Here is a 24,550-nt window from a genome sequence, read left to right on the forward strand (position 1 = left end):
CGACGGATGACCTGTTTTGACTGCTGCTTGAAATCAAAGAGTGATCAACAATGTGCCCTAATTAAAGAAATAAGGCATATGAAAACTATGTAAATTAAAGGGAAAGACGCTGTCTTCCATCAAAATCATTTGACAAATGCATCGATTCCATGCAAGCTCTCTAAATATCAAATACCCAGATTGGTTCAGAATATATTTCTTCAGAAACTATTTATCACGCAGTAGATTGCAATCTCGATTAATATTCCTTTAGGTGGCGCAAATGCGTCATCTGTTACTTTTTTCCCCGCACAAACCGCATTTGTGTGCTTGAGTAATCTAAAGTTACTGATGCTTAAATAAACAAGTATTAATTTTTACTTATGTATAAAAACATTTATTTATTTCATATTTGGATTTTTGCAGATGTGTGCTCCCATAATTGTTTATTTATTTATTTAAAAAAGTGAAATTAAATAATTTATAAGGCACTGATGGTACTCATGTATATGAGTATATATGATTTAAAAAACTTTAAAGTAACATTAATGATTAAAAAAACTTTAAGGTAACATTGATGATTAAAGACTTTAAAACAACATTAATTTATTTATGTGTAAAAATGTGGTAAAACGTTTATGTAAAAGATACTTGGTGGACCTGGAGATAATAAGAGACAGTGCCTCATGGTTCTCGGTAGGTGGCGGTAAGTGGCTCTTAAACTCGGTTCTTCATCTACCGTTAAACCGCGAAGCAGACGCAGATTATTGTCCTATGAAATGAGAGCATGACCAGCAAACACAGCCACGAGCACCAACCCTATGATTATATAGTTCTTTAATGTTTCTTTTTACATAATATCTGACATGATCGAAGGTCTTCTGTCCGAGAACAATGTTGATATAAGCTTTTGGTCGTTTGATGTGTCGACGCTCAGTGGATACGTCCAAATCAGAGATGAGGTATGTGTGAGATATGTTGATCGTTCGTGTCAACACGCCTTGGTGTCGAAATCTCCGCTTGACCAGCCTGGGAGTGTGGAAAATGAAAGCACTGTTTTATCAAACGTGTTTGCGTGTAGATGGCTTTAATGCAAGAGGTCTGTCAGCCGTAGACCGGTGTAGATGAACTGAACGGATGATGCTGATCAGCTGTCAACACAGTAAATGCATCCTTGAAAAACTACAGACAGAGATTCAGAGCTTTTGTTGAATGATCGGTCCAGTTGTATTCTTAGTGAACTGTTGCAAATGTTTCATGAGGAATTTAACAGCCAGAGAGAAACCCACTCCTCCTCCACCACTGAAAACAAGTGAGCAATTCACCGAGCTAGTATTCAGCATTTATACATTGTGATGGTTTACATGTAACGCAATCTTTTGTGTCTGCTAGAATATTGTAAGCAAATCTGCAAGTAATCTGTAAACCGTATATGTAATCTGTTTTAGTGTTTAGTTCGTTACAATGTTGTCTTTTTGTGTATTGATAAAGGGCCAGTTCACTCAAAGAGAAGATTATGTCATTCTTTACAAACCCCTATGATGTTCCAAACCCGCATGACTTTCTTTATTTTGAAGAGCACAAAAGGAGATGTTGTGCAGCATGTGAGCCTTGTTAAATGGGGAAAGTATGCAATGGGTCACACTTTATATTATAAGGCCTTAACTACTATCCTTTAACATGAAATACCTGCTAGACTATGGATTTGCTATGTAACTACATGCTATTCTGGGAAATCCTCCCAAGTTTGAGGTATGGATTGCTTTTAGTAGTAAGGTTTAAGAGTTACAGTTTTGGGACAAGGATTGGGTTATTGTTAGGGATAAAGTTAAGTGTAACTACAAGTGTTCATTTAATGCAGTTGCTTTAAATGTAAGTACAATAAACCAACATGAATGCACACATAGTAAGTATGTATATGGTAGTGAAAGCTACCTGATATAATGTGAAACCATGATGGCAAGTCATGGCCTAAGGTTAGAGAGTTGGACTTGTAACTGAAAGGTTGTGGGTTCGAGTCTCAGACTGGCAGGGATTGTTGGTGGGGGGGATTGAATGTACAGTGCTCTCTCCCACCTTCAATATCACAACTGAAGTCCCCTTGAACAAGGCACCGAACCCCCAACTGCTCCCTTTGGAAAGCACTAATTCTGAGTATGTATCGCCACGTCATATCACTTTTCATGATGCAATGAAAGTGAGTATTTACTGAACCCCTTCACATTTTGTCTTCCATGTAAAGAAAAAAAAAAAAGTCATATTAGTGCATGCTGTTGTTGTCAGTCATGGCAAATCATTTGCTTGGGGTTTCAGACATTGTTAAAAGTGAAAACGGCAGTTGAGGTTCATCTTGTAACACAAAGCCTGCATTGTTTGAAAGTAGCCCACTGCCTGTAAAATGAATGCAAATGGAGTTTTTCTATTAATGGACACACAGTATGTTTAATGATTGAGCTCTAGTGTGGGGGAAGCTTGTGGAAAAGAAACGTTTCCCTTTCTTTGTGTGCCTGCCAAGAGCTGCTCTTATTTCATCTGTTCTGCATTCTCAGACGTCCCACCTGAAAGTGAGCCACTTGACCACAAGCCCAAAGTTCTAAAATGTGCTTTGTTTCTGATGTAACTCCGCAGACATTTTTGTTGAATGCGAGTGAGATGTTTAATGATGTGGAAAAGAACAACAGAGCAGACAGAATGACCTAAAAAAACGGGTCGAAGCTCTCACTCATGCCCGATCGGTGCACCTGCTTCCACCCTCTCCTCTCCCACAACCCTCTCAAGTAGATTTATTAGAGCATGACATGATGCATACTGGATTGTTTTGCTGATGAAATATTATAGATCCCTCAGGTCATGTAACCTTTTAAAATGTTTCTTTCTCAGTGTACTTGTACTTTTTTATCAAAAAAGAGGCACAGCCGTTTTATCTGATGTGACTGTTTAGAAAAAATGCTAACGATATGATCAGATAAAGACACCTGTGCAAGATTGTTATTTGCACAATGTGGTCATATGCAAATTAGCATTTTGTGAAACAGACTGGTTATGTTACGTTAGGGATTTCCACAAGATGTGTGAGTTCTATTTAAAGCTGCACTGTATAATCTACATTTACTGGTCAATATTTTCTAAAGCAGAAACAACTATAAAGGGCTGTTCACGCAGAGCAGGTTTGTGTTGTTTTTCTGTGCAAACGTGCTTTATGGACGTATTTTACCATTGCGATCATGCTTGGCATCTTTTGCAGCATCTCATACATTACACTGCTTTTTAAAAACTAAAGTCACAAGATCAACTTAAAAAAAATGCTTCTCAAGACCTTCATTCTACCATCCGAAGTCTTTTTTTTAAACACAAAAATTTATTCTTAACCTTTCTGTTTTAATGGCCCCTAATTAAGCCATTTGTTGGTTGATTTCACAGAAATGTGTTAACACTTGAGCAATATCAAAACATTTGAGTAATTTTTTTTAAGTGCATACTCAACAGTTGATTTCATTGATCAACTCGGTCACCTGTCATGAAATGTTCAGACTTTATAGATTAAGTTCAGAGTCCAGGAGGATTATTGATGGGTCTGGTCATGACATACAGTAATGGTACTCCAGTCTTATTTTTGTGCACGATTTTCGCATTTCCATTTGAAAATGCTTGTGGTAATTTTACCCTTTAGATTTAAGCCTAACACTATTTTCAAGTCAAGCTCTGATGTGAAGTTAATGGACTGGTGATGGGTGTAGAGACTATGTATCACATTCGGAGCAAAAGCTGATTGTCTGATGTCAATTTTTTTTTTCAAATAGCGATTGCAATATGGTGCTGTTGATTTTTCCATATTGATTTTACATCTCATGAAATAAGTGAATAACAGATCCCACACAATGTGATTGTTTTGATGTGTTTACAGGATACAGTTCATGTGGTATGCGTCCCATCCTCTCTCATGCTGGCTGAGTGCTGAAAACTGAATGTGGGCCGCTCTGCGGCTCCCACTACAGCTCCTGCCATGGGGAATACCGCCACCAAGTTTCGTAAAGCACTTATCAGTGGAGACGAAGGCCTGGCCTGCCAGCTCTATGAGAACAACCCTCAATTTAAAGAGGCTCTGGAGCCCAACACATCTTATGGGGAGCCATATCAACACAACACACCCCTGCACTACGCCTCACGCCATGCCATGACTCGCCTCATCAGGTATGAGCCTGCGGAGGATTGGGCACTGAATTACAAGCATTAGCCCCTACTGGTTTTGATTGTTCACCTTCAATTTTAATGTGAGAGTGACGCTATTTTATATTTTTTTTGGGGAAAAACAGTTATTAAAATGTATATTATTATTATTAGTTATTTAATTATAATTGAAATAAAAAGAAAGACAGAATTTCATTAATGATTATGTGAAGCTAAATAAATGACAAATTAGATTTTTTTTCTTATTAGAAGTGTTCTAGTTTGTGGTCAGTAAAATTTGTATTATTTTTTACAAGTGAATACTTATATTCAACAAGAATGCATTCAATTGATTAAAAGTGGCTGTAAAAACATTTATAATGATACAAAATATTTCTGCTTCTAATGCACCGTTATTTTGAACTTTCAGTTCATCAAAAAAATCCTGAAAACCTATACCATGGGTTTCACAAAAATATTTTATAGTCATAATAAATGTTTCTTGAATAAATGCTTACTGAAGGATCATGTGACACTGAAGACTGCAATTAGTGCCATCACAAGAACAAAGCACATTTTAAAATTTATAAAAATGCAAAACAGCTATTTTAAATTGTAATAATAATTTGCATATTATAAATATTTGCATATAATAATTTTTGATCAAATAAATGCAGCCTTGGTAAGTGCTAGAAACTTATTTCAAAAACACTAAAAAATAGTTTAACGATAGTGTATGTGTCAGCGCAAAACATATGAACCCATTTAATATCAATTTGTAGCCTAACTAAGAGGGATAAGTCTGTTAGACTTCTATTCATGTAATGGGAAAACCCAAACAGCATAGCAGCATTTGTAGAGTGTTGTTGCTTCAGGGAGAACAAGAAACACTGAATAACCATTCCCATGTTGGCCCCTAACAGACGGAACCTTAAGCAAATATGCATGGAATGGGAAGATTATGTGGAGCCCGCAATGTTTATGTGTAATGCAAGGTTATTTTTGCATGTTTGTTGAATTCCATTTGCTTGGTATTTGAGTCAAGACCACTTGGAGCCTTGAATCCTACTCTGACTCAGTGTAGTTAAAGCACCCCTCAGAGAAAATGGTTGGTAATTACCAGTTAGGACAGCTAGCTACTGGGGACTCCTCTTTCCTTTTCACTTTTCTCGATTCATTTTACAGCTTGTCGGAGCACACAACTAGTAACCTCAATGATTTCACAGCCTATCTATCTGTCTGTCTGTCTCTCTCTCTCTGTCTCTCTCTCCATCTGTATCTCTGTCTGACTTTCTGTCTCTTTCTCTAGTTTGGAATATCTGTAGCTTTGACCATGAGATCTAGCCCACATTGCATCTTATTCTGGTGTACTTAGGGATATGGTTAGGCAGGAAAAAGGCATCTGATCAAAATATAAAGGGAACTAGATATAAAGTGTTGTACTGTACTGTTTATGTGCACATTTACAGATCATTTAACAATAATAAGCTCAAACAGGAAACAAATTCTGCACATAAGGTTGCATGGCAAGCATTGGGAAAATGGCAGGCAGTATGTATAGGCACTGATTAGTATTTTGGCTCATCTAAATAGATTCAAAACTGATTATTTCAAAGACATAATTCACAGAAACAAACAGATTTTACAGTTTCTGTTTTTGAATATCTAGTTTGATGAATTTATTTTAATGGTTGGATGCCATTAACCCGGTAAAATTTGTCTCCTTTCTTGAAAGCACTAGCTGTGTTTGTGGTCAGTAAATCCGGTACCTTGTGAACACAACTTTGTTTCGAGGCGGACTTTCAAATTCAGCTAGTCAAATTAGAGCTTGCAAGGTCAAACAATGCTTCTACATGTATCCTAGTTTGAAATTGACAAAACTGCAAACACCTTAGCTCGAACTACTACCCAAGCTTGATCGGCCACTTTGAAGTGGTTAGCTATTTAAAAGCTAATAACAGAGTTCGGTATTTCGTAACTTGACTTCTGATTGTTTTTGGCTGCTATTGATTCTTGGAAAAACAGCCCGTTAGTCTAGACTACACTCAGAAATTTTTGATGCCAGATGTGTGTATCTCTGACATTTGGTCTAATGTATGTTTACCCTTTGTGTGGGCTTGTTTTTATAATGATCACACTTTCATTAGTGAGCATACAGCAGATGTCAGTCACCTGCTTGTCTAGACATTATCCTTGGATATTGGTGTCAGCCCAGCTTAAATGCTTGGCTTTGCATTTCATGATGTTGTTACACTCATAATTGGTTCTATTGTGACATCTCACTGGATTTTAAGGGGTCATATGACTTTCTAAAAAAATTTGGTGTAATGCAATGTGTTTATATGGTTTAAGGTTAAAAAAAAAAAAAAAACATCATTTTTCCAAATAATGTACATTGTTTCTCCTCTATGCCCTGCCTTTCTGAAAAGCGAGGTGTACGCTGATTGGCTAGCTATACAGTGTGTTGTGATTGGCCAGATGCTACAAGCGTTTGATGGAAATCTTACACCCCCTCACTATGCTGACAAAAGACAAAACCAATAAAAGATTACAAAAGAGGCATTTGTTGCATCCAGTGGGGACATAATTACTGATTATAATGACTTTTACTGTCTTTTTACGCGTAGCGTATTGCACCACGTAAAAATAAAACCATGTCTGCATTTGTGATCAGAGAAATGACAAACAACAACCACTACTCTACACTGCTCAAAACTCTCGTTTGAATCCTCACTGGCAAATCCTTTAAATATGAAAACATACTTACAGTCTGTGTGTCAGATGTGCCAGACTGTCGTTGCAAAGTTGGAATTGCCCCACTTTATAGAAACAGACACCGGCATTGTAGTTCTTCACAAAATGCGCTGCACAAATCTGAATATTTGGGTTGAACTGTTCCAGAACAGTGTTGTAAATACAACTTAACCACTGATTTCTAGTTGTGTCTTCTTTTGGAATGCTTTGCAGGTTTGCTTTCACAATGAAACGCACAGCATCTCCACAACATGGCGCCGGTGGTAACGGTGAAAATAAAAGCTACACCTTCTTTCTGTGCGTGAACATTTTGGCGGCATTATACAAATCCTCCCACATAGTGACGTAGACATGTGGAGGTGTGTTTGAAAGAGTTGTTTTAGGAGCGCGTGGTTGACTCTGAACTTTGATAAGGAATTACTCATTGTATTTGAAACTTTAGTCTTTGCAACTTTACAGATCTTCTTTATGCACCGAGAGCTTGAAACACTCTAAAGAGAAAGGAAAAAATTAAATCGCATCATATGACCCCTATTACAGTCACATAGTTAACAGGTGTCCGTGTCAATTTGTGGTAGTTCAACCAGTCTTTCAGGCTTCCCAGGGGCAGGTTCAGTTGGAGAGCAGGGTTAGGGGAATGCAGGGAGTAAGAGCTGTTGTTTTCAGTTTCATTTAACTAATAAACTCCCATTGGCAGATTCACATCACAGACTTCCCAGAACAGCTCCCTGAGTCATTTCCACTAAAAGGCATTAAAGCCTGCTGGATGCAATCACTAAATGCACTTTTAAAGCTTACAAGGTTGTACATTTACCTAAATCCATTCTATGGTGCATTCCAAACCTGTTATGAATTATTTTGAAGCTCCCGCAAGTAATCGCCTGACTATGATATCAGTCTTTCTAATTCTAATTATGACCCTAATGCATGTTATGGAACTTTGGTAGATGCCACCACCGGGATGAAGACAAAGGTAGTCTTCAAATACTACCTGAGGTGTTTTATATTGGCTTAAAAAATCTATAAATGTGATAGTTCTGGTCTTGGATGCTGATTGGGCAGTACAAAATACCATCATCCACAAAGTGTTAACGGTTATGATGCATAACCCCTGTTCATTGTATGGCACTCTTAAGGCTCTGAGCATGCAAAATCAATAAATGACGATAACAGGATATGATGTCATACTTTCCACCTCATTGTTCAGTGCAGAAGTAAGTTATTTCCTGTGAATGTACTTCTGATTACTTAATGGTAGATAAATAGAACAACAGAGTGCAGTAAATGGTAAAACCAGAATGTGTTTATGATTACAATAGTAAATTAAAATGGCATGATAACAAATACCTGTTTGCAATATCGAGTAGCATAAGTTTTTTTTTTCTAAACCGCTAAAATAACTGGAAGCCTCACATATTCAAGTTACAAATATCTGTGCCTGCTCTTACTTCAAAAATAGACTGGACAAGATCAGATTTGAATACTTAGAATGAATTCATGAAAAATCAAATATTATGCCTGAAAAAGTTACAAAATGTTTTTTTTCAATCCTGGAATTTTCTATAGTTCATAGAAATATTTCAAATTATGATTGTCTAATTCAAGGAGATAGATATTGCTTTTGTGTAGAGCAAAATCTGTTTATGTAAGCTATAGTGATGCCTGTTTTTTAAATGATTTGTTGTTTTATGCAGATATTTCCAATGAATACGATGAAGCTGTTTACAGATCAGTACACAGGATTCATTAAAGAATCAAGTCTGCACAAAATGAATATGTACAAAAACTAGACTGTTAGCATACAGTATTTTTGCATTTAGTTTCGGTGCATTTGCCGTTGTGTTTTGCTGTTGTAAATGTAATTGTTTTTTTCCACATTTTTTCAGATTTACAGTTTGTACTTACTCTAGTTCCTTTCCTGCAGGTCTTTCCTTTTCTCCAAAGATGGCAACCCCAACAAGTGCAACGTTCACAATGAGACTGCGTTGCACCTGCTTTGCATGGGCCCCCAGATCCTGCTGGGTGAGGGGGCACTGCAGCCCCGGATCAGCCGACCCCAGGAGGATGAACAGAAGCGGGCTGAGTGCCTCCAGATGATCCTTCTGTGGACCGGAGCCAAGCTGGACCAGGGCGAGTATGAGAGAGCCAACGTCAATGCCACAGACAACAAAAAGAGCACCTGCCTGCACTACGCGGCAGCGGCTGGCATGAAGAACTGTGTCGAGGTAACAAGATTGTTATTTTCTTACATAGCTCAGGCCTCCAAGTTGTGTATGTGTTTTTCAGATGATTTGATGCAAACCCTCAGTTCGGTTTCAGTTCTGTTAGACTGTGGCTAAACTCCATGACCATGCAAGATTACTTTTCTGGTTTAATTGTACCACACTAGGATTGATCACTTAGTGAAGCCACTAGCTAAGTTTTAGTCGTGTGTTTTGCAGTTGTTAGTAAAGAACAATGCAGATTTATTCGTGGAGAACGAGGACCGGGAGACGCCGTGTGACTGTGCGGAGAAACAGCATCACAAGGAACTGGCGCTCAGTCTGGAGTCTCAGATGGTTTTTTCTCAGGATGCCGGAGCTCAGGAGATAGAAGCAGAGTATGCCGCCCTTGACCGGCGAGAGGTACGGCTGTGTTAAAACTGTATATATAAATAAGTAATTTAAATATGCATATTATTGTTTTTTTTTTTTCTTGAAAGAAAGAAACACTTTTAGTCCGCAAGAATGCGTAAAATTGGTCAAAAGTGACAGGAAAGACATCTATAATGTTACAAAAGATTTCCATTTCAAATAAATGTTGTTCTTTTGAACTTTCTTTGCATCAAAGATTCTTGAAAAAGCCTATTACGGTTTTCAAAAAATTATCATCACAACTGTTATGTACATTGGTAATAAGAAATGTTTCCAGAACACCAAATCTTTCAAAGAAGATTTTTAAAAAAATATTGATTCATGCTATTATTTTCAATTTATGTACCCGCATATCTTGTAATTAACTTCAATTTATTGTTCTGTTTGTTAAATTTGTTGATCAATGTATAGCCCAATATATAATTCAGAAGTTTGAAACCTTACAAACAAAGAATTAACATTCACTGTGCGTGTGCGAGTCCACGCTTGTTCATTAGTCATAGCTGTGTGCTATGTGCTGAGGAAGTGAGCTCAAGATAAATCATAACTTGGTAACATACTGTCAAAGATTAGGGCACCAGTTTAAAAAGGAAAGACCCAGCTGCCAGCAGCAGACTCATGATTGTTTTGTTTTGGTGTTCTAGACCGGCTGAGCAATATAGAAGATTAAAGGAAAAGCTTTATTAGTTCTCTTTCTATCACACACCCTCTTTCCTTCACACTTTACATCTTTATCCCTCTCTCTCCCAAACCTGTTATTCTCTTTTCTTTTTCTCTCCAGCCATATGAGGGATTGAAACTGCAAGACCTGCGTCGGTTGAAAGACATGTTGATAGTGGAGACGGCGGACATGCTGCAGGCTCCTCTCTTCACGGCCGAGGCCCTGCTGCGAGCTCACGGTATGAATGTACTGCAGCAAACTATTCCACTCATCCAATCACTGGGTTTAATGCTAGAATGTAATTTTTTTTATACAATAGATGGCATCACAAGTGAATTTTAAGGTAGTTTATGATTTAATGGTTTTAGTGTGCTCATAATAATCTGTGAAACACTTTAGACTACATGCTAGAAGTAGCGTCTGATCCCTCTACCATAGTTTTGCTGCAGTACGTATTTGTAAAGGACTTGTAAAGAGATGAAAAGGTCATATATTGCAGAGGGCTGTCACTGTGCCAGCTGATCCATTTGATCAAATAAAGAAATATGCCAAATTTGGCCAATATCCAAGACCCTGCATTCTTGAAGATATTACAAGCAAAAGGGTTTGGCTCGACTTTGTTCCTGGGCAAAACAGAGCAATCCATGCTTAATCTTTACTGAAGTAGTAGGCACCAATTTCACATTCATACTTTTAAAGAAACGGAAGATGATTCAATATAATATTTTTTTAAAAATTAAAATAGCATATATATCATATAGCTGCCGCACATCCTTAATGGGCATTATGTGACCAGGTTCCTGCTCCAAGCAAATGGTCTGTGAAGTTTTATACACCGCTATTTGAACCAATTCCCCAGTTTAAACCTTCTTTTTACCGAAAAGACTGGGACAGGGAAAAACTTCTAGAGGACTGGATGTCTAATGCGGAGGACTGCTGCCAGCGCTCAGGTGTTCAGATGCCAACTCCCCCACCGAGTGGCTACAATGCTTGGGACACTCTGCCTTCACCTAGAACTCCCAGAACAACTCGCTCCTCTGTCACCTCCCCTGATGAGATCAGCCTGTCTCCTACTGATGGCCTTGCCCTGGTAAGATTCATCTTCAACATTCTTTATCATTCAGTGTACGAATATTGAAAAGAATACTGACACGGTCTGTTCAATGTTTTTGTGTCCATGTAGTGTGGGATTTGCATGTGCACCATATCGGTGTTTGAGGACCCTGTTGATATGTCGTGTGGGCACGAGTTCTGCAGGGCATGCTGGGAAGGGTAAGGAAGTTAAGTTTTGTTTAAAGCACAAGTTCAGATCATATCAGAAGTTTTTCTTAATAAAGTATCCATTACAGTTAAAGAATTACACTACAACGTTTGTTGTCAGTAAGATAAAAAAATAAAGATGAATGCATTAAATTGATCAATAGTGACAGTAAGGATTTTTTTTACATTACAAAAGATTTCAAATTTAAATAAACACGGTTGTTTTCAACTTTCTATTCATCAAAGATTCCTGAATAAAATATATAATGGATTCCCAAAAGAATTATGCAGCACAGCCGTTTTCAAAAATATTTCTTGAGCATTAAATCAGCAGATCAGAATGATTTCTGACAGAATATGTGACATGAAGGCCGGGAAATTCAGCCTTGCCATCACAGTAATAAATTACACTTAAAATATGTTAAGATAGCATCCAGAAAAGTTTTTAAATTATAATAATATTTAACAGATATAACTGTTTTTTGATCAAATAAATGCAGCTTTGGTGTGCATAAGAGACTTCAGAAACCTAAAACAATATTACAGACCCCAAACCTTTAAACTGCAGTGTACATGCTGCAATAGTTTAGAAACAGCGTTTCTAAATTGTTTTATACTCATGATTACTGTCTAAAAGTCAATCGTTATATATGTTTTAGTATATATATATTTTACCACTTCCTATTTAATCATGGCATTTGCAATGCTTCATGTGATGAGTAGTTCTTTTCCTCAAAGAAAGTTTTTGTTTGTTTTTCAATTTAAAACTATTTTTGTTGACATTTTTAAATCCTGTGGATGAATAGAAGAAAAATCTCCTCCACGTAAAAAAAACTATATATTGCATGTTGTTTATGATCCATGTATTCCTAGTCTTTGAACACTGTTTGTCTGGATGTCAGGTTTTTGAATCTGAAGATCCAAGATGGGGAAGCACATAACATCTTTTGCCCTGCTTATGAATGCTTCCAGCTGGTTCCTGTGGAGGTCATTGAAAGCGTTGTCTCCAGAGAGATGGATAAGCGCTACCTGCAGTTTGATATTAAGGTACAATTGCAGTCCACAAAGCACCAGAAACCATTTCAAAGCTGCCCTTTTAGTTTTCTTATCATAGACTGTCTGACGTTGGCTTTGAATCAAAATGCTGACGGCATCCTGCTGTCGGTTGAGTTTATGCCAGTGTTTGTTCGAGGAAAAAAAAGCTTTTGTAAACACGCATGCTCCGAAGTCAAATGTTTGATTGTTGGGTAAATATCACGTTGATTTGATTTTGTATTATTTACAGATTAAAATTGGTTTGGGTATTGGGTCATTTATGTCATCCAAAACAAAGAGCAAGTTTGAACACATTCTCTTTTCGTCACCAGGCTTTCGTGGATAATAATCCTGCCATTCGCTGGTGCCCTGTAGCCAGATGTGAAAGAGCCGTACGACTGTCTAGGCCAGGCCCTGGAGCCTCTGACTCTCTGAGCTTCCCGTTGCTCAAAGCCCCTGCTGTAGACTGTGGCAAAGGCCATCTCTTCTGCTGGTACGTTAACCTGCTGTTTCCTTTATTTACACTCTCTGAGAAAAGGTACAAAGCTGTGTCTAGGGCTGTACTGTAAGGTGCAGAATTTGTACCTAATGTACCTCTAAATTATACATATTAGTGCTTAACAATAAGAAAGTTTGCTTTAAAATAAAAATTAAGGATTTGAAGGTTTTTCTTTTTTAAATTTGACACTTTTTTTAATGTCAGTTAAGCACATTTATTCCCTTTTCCCCTGCATTACTATAATAACATATCCTCACATTTTATATAGACTTGAATTCTTATTGTTCTTTGTTGTGATTTCATTCTCCTTACTTTAATACAATAATTCATAAAAAAAATGCAGTAAAACACACATGCACAAAAAAAAAAAAGAATCGAAAAACAAAATACTTTATAAGTGAATAAAAAAAAAGATACTTGTGCATAATATAATACTGTACTTTTCCCCCTCATTTAATTTTTTTTACATTTATAGGAATGAGTGCTCAGGGGTCTGGTGGATATAAAAACCCTTAATGGTCTTAAAAATGAATGTTGTTTTCTTTAAAATACAATATATTGTTTCATTTGATTTTGATGGGATAATCTTAATGTTCATCCTCTAAAATGCCATCAAAGCGCTGTTTATCTCTGGGGTTTCTTCTCAGGGAGTGTCTTGGCGATGCTCATGAACCCTGTGAGTGTGAGACATGGAAGATGTGGCTGCAGAAAGTGTCTGAAATGAAGCCTGAAGAATGTAGGACTTTTCACGTTTATATTTCTGAATATATTATTCTTCCTAGCCATGCATTTAATCTTCATCATGCATGATCATTTGACCTGCACCTTAACTTAATGGATGTTCATTATATTTAACCTGCTGCTGTAAGTCTTTGTATTGAGCTCCTCTCTGTCTCTGAACAGTGGCTGGTGTGAGTGTAGCCTATGAAGATGCTGCCAACTGCTTGTGGCTACTCACCAACTCTAAACCTTGTGCCAACTGCAAATCCCCCATCCAGAAAAATGAAGGCTGTAATCACATGCAGTGCGCGAAGGTCAGTAGAGAATGGAGTATGTGAACAAAAACATTCAAATCCATTCGAATATCAGCATGCTAAATTGTGACTGTCTGATGATTATCAGCTGACACATTGACGACTAATAAGATCAGATGTCAGAAAATGTATTCTTTCAACAGATAATGTGTGGTAATCACACATTATAAGGACCAATTTGGCTTCTGGAATTAAAAATCATTAGTGAATTTGTTTTTAACTATATAAAAAAAAAAACTAAGCATGGCATCCATTATTGTTAAAAATATCAATTTAATCAATTATTATTATTTTTTTTAAATATTTTTTTATAAATAGATTTTATTTAAAGTGTTGTGATATTCAGTACAACAGCATAATAGTGATTGCTATATTATTTTTAAACAACATATTTAATACAATTTCTCAATTAATGTAAATAGCATTTTAAACACTGACCATATATTGTTCCATATATTGGCTATTTTATTTATAAGAAATGAAGTTGTTATAAGAAACATCAGCACTTGTAGAAAACTGCTTAGCCAATCAAATTAAAGGACTGGTATATTATTTTATTTAACAGATAAATAAATAAAAATTTAGCCAATTATCAAATTTGCCAATTTCAACATTTTCTGAGCATTTTATTTCTAAACTAAAGGAAACTCAACAGACTGAAAAGATTAAGCTGATTATTATTTTTTAGATGTTATTCGATTTAAAATAACTTACTTCTGTCATAATGTGCCTTTCCATGTGCACAGACATTGACATACTACTATTTCTTCTATAATGTACAATGTAATGTAAAATTGATATTATAAAATCTCTAACAGCTATCATATGAGTGTGTTTGAGTGTGTTTGACTCTGACACAAAATGTATTTGTGTTGCGTAACGGCCTTTTGACGTCAGAGGCAGGTGTTTGAACAAAGGCAGTGCTGAGGACTTGGCCTCACTGTTATTTTCTTAATGAAGGCTTAACTAAGGTTTTGAGTGACAGGCGCAGGGCGGGGGGAAGGGGAAGCTATTCACGCCACCAGCACGTGGAGGAAAGACAACGTCACACGCTCACAAAAACGAATGTTGAATTCTCACTTGTGTCTGGATGGCTATTTATATTGTAAAATAAAAGATCTCGTACTATCTGGCCCATGCTTGCTTTAGTACACTACTTTGTTGTTTAGTAACACCGATTGAAATCCGTTGCCAGTTTATATCATTGAAGGAAAGACAGTCAGGGTTGATGGTATAATTTAAAATGATGTCTAAATGATTGATCCTGTTTGATGAGTTCTGTTTTGCTCTCCTTTCTCATCTGGATCTCTCTGTAGTGCAAGTATGATTTCTGCTGGATTTGTCTTGAGGAATGGAAGAAGCACAGCTCCTCTACTGGAGGATACTATCGCTGCACGCGCTATGAGGTCATCCAACAGGTGGAGGAACAGTCCAAGGAGATGACTGTGGAGGTACTTGTTACACACACAGCAGCCATTCAAGGAATGTATTGACTTGGAGCTTGTTTTGTGGACTTCTTTGAATGTTGCTAGTGTATAAATCATTTACTTTCCAGGCTCATATTTCTCACGAGTAAAAAGTAACAAAACCGGTTCTGCGGTTTCTTTTGATCTGAGTTTATATGTGGTTATGAGCTTGAATTTCCATCAGGAAGTCTCTCCTGCTTTTATGTTTGTGTCCTCGCAGGCAGAAAAAAAGCACAAGAGTTTTCAGGAACTTGACTGTTTTATGCATTATTACACACGATACAAGAATCACGAACACAGTTACCAGGTAGGAATATGTAATGAAATGTCTTTTAAAACATTCCAGTTCACTGTTTGTTGACAATCATTCATCAAAGACACTTCTTTTAAATTAGTTAGAAGAACGACTCTTGAAAACAGCCAAAGAAAAGATGGAACAACTGAGCAAAGCTTTCATTGGAAGTGAGTAGAACATATTTTACATGCACTATACGTGCCTTCGGTTTTAAGTGTGATGTAGTATGTTCTTATAAACAGGTGTGTGGTGTATTTTGAATAGTAGGCCTAAATATGTAAAAATGTCAATGTATCCGTTTCTTCAAGGGGAAGGAGCCCCACCTGACACCACCTTCATTGAGGATGGTGTGCATGAACTTCTCAAGACCCGACGCATCCTTAAGTGCTCTTATCCATATAGTTTCTTCTTGGAGCCCAAAAGCACAAAGAAAGAAATATTTGAACTTATGCAGGTACTGAGATTGACGTCTGTTCACCACTTAAGAGAAGCAATGATTTGTTTCTGTTGAACCTTCCCCTGCACAACATGCTGTTGTGTTTCGTCTTTCTCCAACATGTGCAGACTGATTTAGAGATGGTCACCGAAGACCTTGCTCAGAAGGTGAACAGGCCTTACCTCCGCACCCCTCGCCATAAGATCATCAGTGCCACGTATCTGGTGCAGCAGAAGAGACGGGAGTTCTTGGCCTCTGTGGCTCGAGGTGTTGCTCCAAACGATTCTCCCGAGGCTCTCCGCCGCAGGTTAATATTTTTTGTAAGCTCTATTGTTAAATGTTTGAAAGCAAAGACATTAAGACAGCCATTCTGTTTTGTAAAGTAAATGTATTATATAGTACATTAATTTTATTATATTACTATAGTAATGGTTTTATTTATTTATTTGTTTTATTCTGTGTTAAAAAAAATTAAACTTTGTATTATTAGTATTATTATTATTGTATGGTCATATTGCATCTTTGTCACCTTTTTCACCCCTGATGATTTTACATCCCTGGCCATGTTTTTACAATAGCAGTACCATAGCATGGTATTCTTTCAGGTTTTTTACTTTAAAGAGCACTGTGATAGTATTATAATATTATTATATTAATATGGTTAATGTCTACAAAAACATGATATTACCTTGGCACCATTTTCCAAAATATGCAAACAGAAATAAAACCGTACAGGCACAGTACTACTTTTCCTCTTTTGCAGTTTTGCTGGTGGCACTTGGGACTGGGAGTATCTGGGATTTGCCTCTCCTGAGGTATTACTGCATCACTGTTTACAGTGTTTGCTGATTTAACTAACCCCTGTTATTTCAAACCTCACACAGGCAGCCAGATTTGTAGCTCACAAAACTGTTAATGAACTGTCCTTGTAAAGATGTAAGAGAGTTGTGTGTTACTGTAAAGTACTAGCAGTCACTGAATCTCGTTCTGTGTCCAAAGATGGTGAGGAATCACCCAGTACGGGGGTCAAATGCACAGCGTGAGAGCAATTACAATCCAGGAGGCCAGCCGCAGGTACTGCTGAAGACAAAATTTGGTCCAGCATTCATTTCATAGTCATTCATATGTCCTCTGACATTATATATATTATGCTGTTAAAGTAAATGCAGTCCGGTGTTAAGGCTGGTCATCTCCTGGAATATTCCAGATAAAGGACTATGCCGTTACTCGACTCAAATTCTTAAATAAATCAGAATTCCTGTCCTGTGGTCAACTTCACCGTTCTTGAAATGTGGACACTGTTGTAGGTTGCTTTGTCATGCATCCAGTTTGCCTGTGTGAATGATCTGCATTCAGTCTTTCTAACAACTTCAAGACTAATATAATGTTTTTTTTTTATTATTTTAATGTATAAATACAGTGGCCTCAAAAAGGATTTGGACACTCTATCACACTTAAAAAGTAAAAATTGCATTGCAATGGATAATTACATATTAGATATACTAACATCATCTTTCTAAACTGTTGTGAATTCATACAAGTGTCCTTGCAGAATAACTTCCGGTGTAGTTCATTGTATCAACCATAAGCATGCTCTACTACATTTTCATTAAAACCATGTTTTAGTGAACAATAAAACGATGGTTCGACATTTTGTAGTATAATTCCAAGAAATACATTTTTAAATGTGACATAAATGTGTCCATATATGTTGTAATTTATTTTAATCCATATTAGTAGTAGATTAGAGACACAAGCCACAGTTCTCAAATAGGCATTTTATTCATTGCTTGTAATATTAAAGCTAATCAGTATCCCTGTGAGAGTCTGTCCATTTTTTTAAGGATCTGTCCATTATTTAATTACTGCTCCCTGACAAGAGACCATGTATTATTGTAATTAAACTGAGGGTGATGGTTCCTGCAGGAATACTCCGAGTTCCAGTACAGACGGAGACACCGGCAGCGGCGTAGAGGAGACCTACTCCGACTGCACAGCCTCCGCAGTAACACCCCTGAACCACATGACTCTAGTGACAACACTTCAGGTACAGCTCCTGACACCGATAATGACCCCACATAATGTTAGGATAGAAATAACTAAAAGAGATGCTTTATGTCAGTGTTACTACGTTTACTTAGAAATGTATGTATGTCCAATTTGTGTCTACAGAAACACATGAGGGAGGCATTACACAAAGACATGGGATCTCCACGGTGAATATACGGTTTATAGATTTTCTAACATGTGATGCTTTCATTTTTGCACAATTATTTGTTTCGATTTAAACATTTTCATTTGTCAAATTCACTATAAAATGGCATCTAAATTTAGCAAAATTAAAAAAAATAGTTCATGCATTTCCATAAACCAGAAGACATTTTATATGCCATTTTAAACATGAACCAACATTTAAAAGCATACATTGCCATTGAAAAATTAGGGGTTGGTAGGATTATTTTAATGTTTTTGAAAGAAGTTTCTTATGCTCACCATAAGATGATTACTACTTACTTCGGTCTCTAGTGTCACATGATCCTTCAGAAATCATTCTGACATGCTGAAACATTTCTTATCAATGTTTAAAACACTCCCTAATAATTTTATGGAAACTGTGATGTATTTATTTCAGAATTATTTGATAAATTGAAGGTTAAAAAGCAGCATTTATTTGCAATGGTAATATTAGGCCACATTATTAATGTCTTAATTTCGCTATTTAATGCATCGTTGCTGAATACAAGTAATAATTGATTAAAACAAACCAACAAAAACTTACTGACCCCACACATTCAATGAGAATGTATTGAGAATTTGAACCCTTTTTTATCTCCTCAGGCACTTGGGTCTCTGGATGAGGATGACCCCAATATTTTGTTGGCTATTCAGCTGTCCCTACAGGAGTCCAGGCTGGCCTTGGACCCCGAGCCTCAGGATCTGCTCAGTAATGATTCTTCTGTAGGTGCCAGTGGTTCCTCTCTGCCCTCTAGACTGGATTCTGCCCCCCATACTGGGGATCACCCCCGAGCTTCCATGAGCAGCTCTGAGCTTCTAGAGCTGGGAGACAGCCTTATGAGACTGGGCAACATTACCAGCCACTATACACCCTTTAACATGAATTCCTACCCCGATGCCTTGGGTAACGCCTTCACCCCTAGTGACCCAGACTGCCTGGACCCTTCCACCAATGCCAACCTGCTTGGCAACATTATGGCCTGGTTCCATGACATGAATCCACAGAGCATTGCACTGATTCCCTCAGCCACCTCAGATGCCAGTCCTGAGCCTCCCATTTTTGGAGAGGGACAACCTGCCAAAGCCCAGGATGAGGAGAATGAGATGGGGAGTCCTGAGCAGGGTTCCCTATCGCTACTGAAAGAGAGGAGTGCAGACATGATGGCATCGCAACTTTTGGAGCTGGAATGTGTTGATGCACAGCCTCCTAAAGCAGAGCCAGACTTGGAGGGTATGGGCAGCAGTGTAGATCTCACTAACACGGTTCGTCCTGAGAGCAGTACTGATCAGGATACGCAGGTAACTGACCTCTCTTTAGAGTGGGAGGAAGAAGTGCACCTCGTGTGAGGAAAAAGTCCAATTATTGTTTACCAACTGAGTGCTCTTATTGTGCCAAAACACTAAATAAAATTAAAAACTGCACGTTCAGAAATGGAGAAGAGTGAAAAAGGTGCAGTGGGGTCAGATGGGTCTCGTCTCGGTTGTGTGTTGCACAGCGTCTGGTGGAAGAAACAAGAAAACGTGGTCAGATTTAAGTTGATGAGAGTAGAGTGCGTCTCGTTCACTAACTGTATTTTGTGTGTGTATGAATGTTTTTGAACGGAAATCCAAATTCATTCATATCTTAGCACTTGGATTTTCTTTTTCTACATTTTAGCATAACATTTAGAAACAACTAAGAATCAGTCCTGGTGGCCTTAGAAACACAAAATGGTTTAAGCCGAAAGGTTTTACATGTAATTGGACATTTGAACAACTAAGAGACCCCAAAAATTTAGCATTAAAAAATGAAAAGCATTAAAGATCTGGAATCGGTTCTACATAAAAATGTTGTGATTTTATATTTAAAAAGCCATTGAATGGTGAAGGTTAGGATGGTAATTGCTCATTTTAGCTTATGTCGAATAATCTGGATTTATTAACATTAGAAAGACGGTGAGATCAAATTTATGTGCATACCTGTTGTGAGTAATCAGGTGGAAATCTTGTGTAACAACCTTTTTTTGTGCACATGAGAACACTGTTATGAGTGACTGTGGTGATGTATTAAAGTCACAATGAAATGGAAGTAGCGACAGGTGTTTTCTTCCATATCGCGGTGTCCATCTGAAAGAAAAACAAAATATTAGGTTGGGCCTTGGTTATAGCCATTGTTGTGTTGATCGGATGGAAGCACTTCTGAATATGAGCTTGCAATCGATTGCAAGCGTGCTAAATGATTGGAGAAATAAACATAATTCATCATAGAGAAGTCTGTCATTTCCACTGGAAGATCCAGTTACGAGATGTCGATTACGATTTCCAAGGTGTTTGTTTCAAACCATTCGATGCCACTTTGGCCATCTCTAGAAATCTTGCTGCGGGTGGGTGCCATAAGAGAAAGCTCCATCTGTATAAGATTGGAAATTAATTCTTTCTTTTAAGTTCAAATGAACAGAAATTAAATGGATGAATATTTGACTTGACCGTTATATTTTTCTGAAAAGAAAAAGAATGTTTATGTTCAGGAGAAGATACATGAAACCATCAACGTTTCTTGGCTCTTGCAGTTATTGTGAAAAATTGTGAGATAAGATTCAAGATAAAAACCATGCCTTTCATGAGTTCTTTGCCTTATTTTGCTTTTTAGTTTTGCAGCTCTCCTATTTAGCCATGCCAATTTGTTAATTTATTTAAAAAACTAATGTTCCTTTCATTTAATGCAAAAGCAGAGTACACAGTACACATTTCATTGTTATTAATGAGGAGTCAAAATGTTACAGTTTGCAGAAGACCTTGTTCTTTGCCAAAAGGATGTATATTTACACTCCTGAAAATATTGACATTTATTACCTTATCTATCGTGACTCCTACACAATACCTCTGATTATTCCGTGTTGTGGATTTCATTTGGCTCATGGCTAACGCATACATGCATAAAGACTTTGTTTGTGTGTCGACATTAAGTCATATACATAGAAAGTTATTCTCCTATATGGCATATGTGGCCAAACTGACACATATTAAACCTTTAATGAAATTAAACCTTTGCAGAATGCCAATCACATCCCTCTCTGATTAGACATACTGTGCAGTAATGGAGAAGGTTTTCAAGGAATATTGCAGGTTAAATACAACTTAAGATTTATAGACCGCATTTGTGACATGCTATCGGTTACTACATCATCTCTTTAGTTTGTACAAAAAAGCAATGCATTTAAAATGTAAGTCTTAACACTGTCGATACTAAATCTTAAAGTGTATTTAAACCAGGATATTAATCTAACAATCATAGGTATTTGATTTCTATTTCTGATATATCATTTTTGGAAAGTCTTAGATGTGGGGAAGAGATTGTTTTTTTGTTTTGTTTTCGTTCTTTTTTCATTAATTCTACTGTGCTCATCAGTGTGCCTTTTTGTACTTTTTCTTATTTATATACGTTACCTAATAATGTTTGTGCTTGCTGTGGCAATCAAATGCAATTAACCTTACGTACTCATGAACTGCTAAAAATTCAGTTTCTACATTCACTTGCTTAAAATTATGTTTCTTTATTCAGACTGGATAGTTTTTGGTTCATGTTGACAGCAGCCTCATGTTTTGTATTACACTGAACAGGTTGCCATGTTTTGATTGTTTCTATTACAACATTACAGTTAGAAAGGTCTATGGCTCTAGAAAGATGTCTAGAAATGTGTGATATAAGGAGAAAGAAAGAATAGATTATGTAAAGTTAGTGATTACAGTAGGTGTATTTAGTTCATGTATTTTTTTTTTATTTACATTTTTTTCTCAGAAAATTTTACATTGAAAGTGGTGGTCAATTTTTTCATTTTTGACCTTCGAATAAATCCTATTGTGTAGTCATGAGCAGGTTTTACAACCCTTTTTTTGGAAACATTAATGTTTTTAATGTCATTAGCACTTAGACTATACTTGATACATTCCCAGTTTTATGATGTGTAGCCAATAAACAGAAAGTGTTGGAAAGGTTTGCTCGGATTAAAAGTTTAAAGTGCATTACTGTGTTTTTTTTTGTGGTTCATGAAAAAAATCAAAATTTAATGACATTAAACAGTGGCCTCCAGTGATTTTTTTAATAAATTTTTTTTTACCACAGAGTAAGGTGAGGTAAGAACGATTATCCATTGTTTTCGAATTTGAGATCATATTTCTTTTAAATGGACAATTATTTTAGTCATTTATTAGCTGTGATAGCATTCTTACAGAAACCTAAAAAACAAACAATTGCTCATATCTGCATGATAACAACTACGTTAACCTGAACAAAACTTGGGTGATTCAGCAAGGATTCATCTGAACCCCTCTGTTTGGTCAGTGCATTAATAAGCTCAACAGAATCCCGTGTGATTGGTTTTAATGCACAGCGCTGTAAGAACGCGTCTGTCTCTGTCTCAGCACCAGCCAACACCGTATCATAACGGAGATTCGTTCTGGCAGCTCTAAACTGCTGCGCAGACTCTTGTCGACTGTTGGTGTGTTAGGAGTAAAAAGATGGAAAGATACTTTTGTGACTTTCTGCCGATATTGATGACAAATACTGAATTCACTTGCAGCATTCAGTGTTCACAATGGCACTGTTCAGCAGTGTATTTAGACAGCATTTTGCTCACTTTTTGCACAGAAGGGATACACCAGCAGTGTGCAGCACAAGAATGGGCTTAAAAAGAAGAGATGTAAAAAGAAAGGTGAAGAATGAGAGAAATAAATGAGGGAGGAAGTCACAGAAACAAGGCTGAAAAAGTGAGAGAGACACTCAGCCTTGAAAAGATGAAGGAGAGAGGACATGTGCATCAGAAAAAAAGAGAGTCTGCCAAATTCAGAAAGATGCAGAGTCTAGAAAAATTGGTGGAGGAAGTGAGCATAGAGAGGCTGGAGAAAAGAAAAAGAAGATGAGAAAACTGAAAGAACAAATGGCCACTGAGCCAACTCCACTTCTTGTGGTCAAACCTCCAGTGTGATCTTCCTTCTTAAAGCCAATAGAGGGAGAACTTCCAATGCTTCAGAGTGTCTCTGAACACCTCACTTTACCAGCCACTCGCTTCAAGCCCCTGCCGCCAGTAACCAAACCGCCCATGTCCACAAAAGTCAGCTCCTGCACCTGAGGAAGAGTCTCAGCCATGTTCTCTTCTTCAAGTGGATCCTTCCTAACCGTTGGCTGTTCCTCCACGTCCCACTCCAGCACCCGATGAACTCTTTTCTCTCCGACCCTCCCAAACTGGTGGTTCCTCTGAGCCTCACTCCTTCACTGGATGAAGTTGTTGATCTGCACTGTTCTCCAAAAAGTGCCACTTGTTCTGTTCACCTGGGTAGAGTATAAGACCAAAAAATGGAGGTGAAGAAAATACGGAAGGAGAAGGAGCAAAGAGAAAAGGTTGCTGCTAAACTACAGGAATGATCCAAAACTGAATCATAACAAGCACAACTGCAACTACTGCTCTTCTGAATAAAGATCAGGGTCTCCAACAAGCCTGCTACACCTTTAACTTACTACACATTTCTGTGTGCAAATAAAACTAAAAGCTGAAAAGATGTTAATGTTTAAACGTTTTATATGATAACAAACTGAATTCTGAACTTTTTTTTCTTTTCTTTTTTTTTTTTTTTTTTACTTTTCATGTGATTTGGTAAGAGGTAAGTTCACATGTAAATTATGCTTTCTCTGATGTGGAATTAGTGGCTCAAATTTTTGTCTTGATTTGTAGGTCAAGCAGACTTCAAAGGAAGCACGTGCATGTAAGATGTTTGATTCTTTTAATATATCCAGTACAGCACTTGCACCTTTCTTCCCTTGCACAGTTTATTTTTTCAGAGCATTTCTTTCCTTAGATTAACAGGTACAGAGTAAAAAATAGCAGTTGCATTTTTAATCTAATGTCGTCTAATTGTTTCACTGTTACATATTTCATCTGCTCTGATCTCCCTGCACGTACTGGGAAGTGAGGCTTCTATCTTATAGTTGAAAAGTTATTGTGAATATTATCTTGATCAGTAACCAGTGTGATAACACTAGAGAGAGAGAGAGAATAAAATAGATCTCCTTTCTATTTCGTGACGTTGTATCTCAAGACATCAATCAAATAGCAACTACAT

The 24,550-nt window shown here is 37.1% G+C and overlaps 1 protein-coding gene across 4 annotated transcripts; it reads left to right on the forward strand.

The window, feature by feature from the left end:
- Positions 1 to 725: 725 nt before the first annotated feature.
- Positions 726 to 23,939, forward strand: LOC113062131 (ankyrin repeat and IBR domain-containing protein 1-like). Of its 4 annotated transcripts, none has more exons than XM_026231744.1 (22): positions 726 to 941; positions 3,884 to 4,170; positions 8,825 to 9,125; positions 9,342 to 9,524; positions 10,315 to 10,432; positions 11,079 to 11,284; positions 11,378 to 11,466; positions 12,357 to 12,501; positions 12,822 to 12,982; positions 13,636 to 13,724; positions 13,892 to 14,022; positions 15,339 to 15,473; positions 15,709 to 15,795; positions 15,884 to 15,950; positions 16,092 to 16,237; positions 16,348 to 16,526; positions 16,983 to 17,034; positions 17,219 to 17,293; positions 18,146 to 18,266; positions 18,392 to 18,435; positions 19,058 to 19,753; positions 23,082 to 23,939. In XM_026231744.1, the coding sequence occupies exons 2-22, from the start codon at positions 3,983 to 3,985 to the stop codon at positions 23,154 to 23,156; spliced, it is 3,288 nt and encodes a 1,095-aa protein (XP_026087529.1). In that variant the 5' UTR covers positions 726 to 941; positions 3,884 to 3,982; the 3' UTR covers positions 23,157 to 23,939. The 4 variants fall into 4 exon arrangements, with proteins under 4 accessions (XP_026087529.1, XP_026087532.1, XP_026087531.1 ...); XM_026231745.1 differs by lacking the exon at positions 726 to 941 and adding an exon at positions 1,032 to 1,291; XM_026231747.1 differs by lacking the exon at positions 17,219 to 17,293.
- The last annotated feature ends 611 nt before the right edge of the window (positions 23,940 to 24,550 follow it).

This window comes from Carassius auratus, chromosome 44 (genome assembly GCF_003368295.1).
Source record: "Carassius auratus strain Wakin chromosome 44, ASM336829v1, whole genome shotgun sequence".
Lineage (NCBI taxonomy): Eukaryota > Metazoa > Chordata > Actinopteri > Cypriniformes > Cyprinidae > Carassius > Carassius auratus.

What these genes read in the sequence shown, in the direction of transcription:
- LOC113062131 (XM_026231744.1), top strand. Translation starts at nt 3,983, where the DNA reads ATGGGGAATACCGCCACCAAGTTTCGTAAAGCACTTATCAGTGGAGAC. An exon ending in ATCACGAACACAGTTACCAG is followed by an intron (nt 15,796 to 15,883) that starts GTAGGAATATGT and finishes CTTTTAAATTAG; the next exon opens with TTAGAAGAACGACTCTTGAA. An exon ending in TGGGATTTGCCTCTCCTGAG is followed by an intron (nt 17,035 to 17,218) that starts GTATTACTGCAT and finishes CTGTGTCCAAAG; the next exon opens with ATGGTGAGGAATCACCCAGT.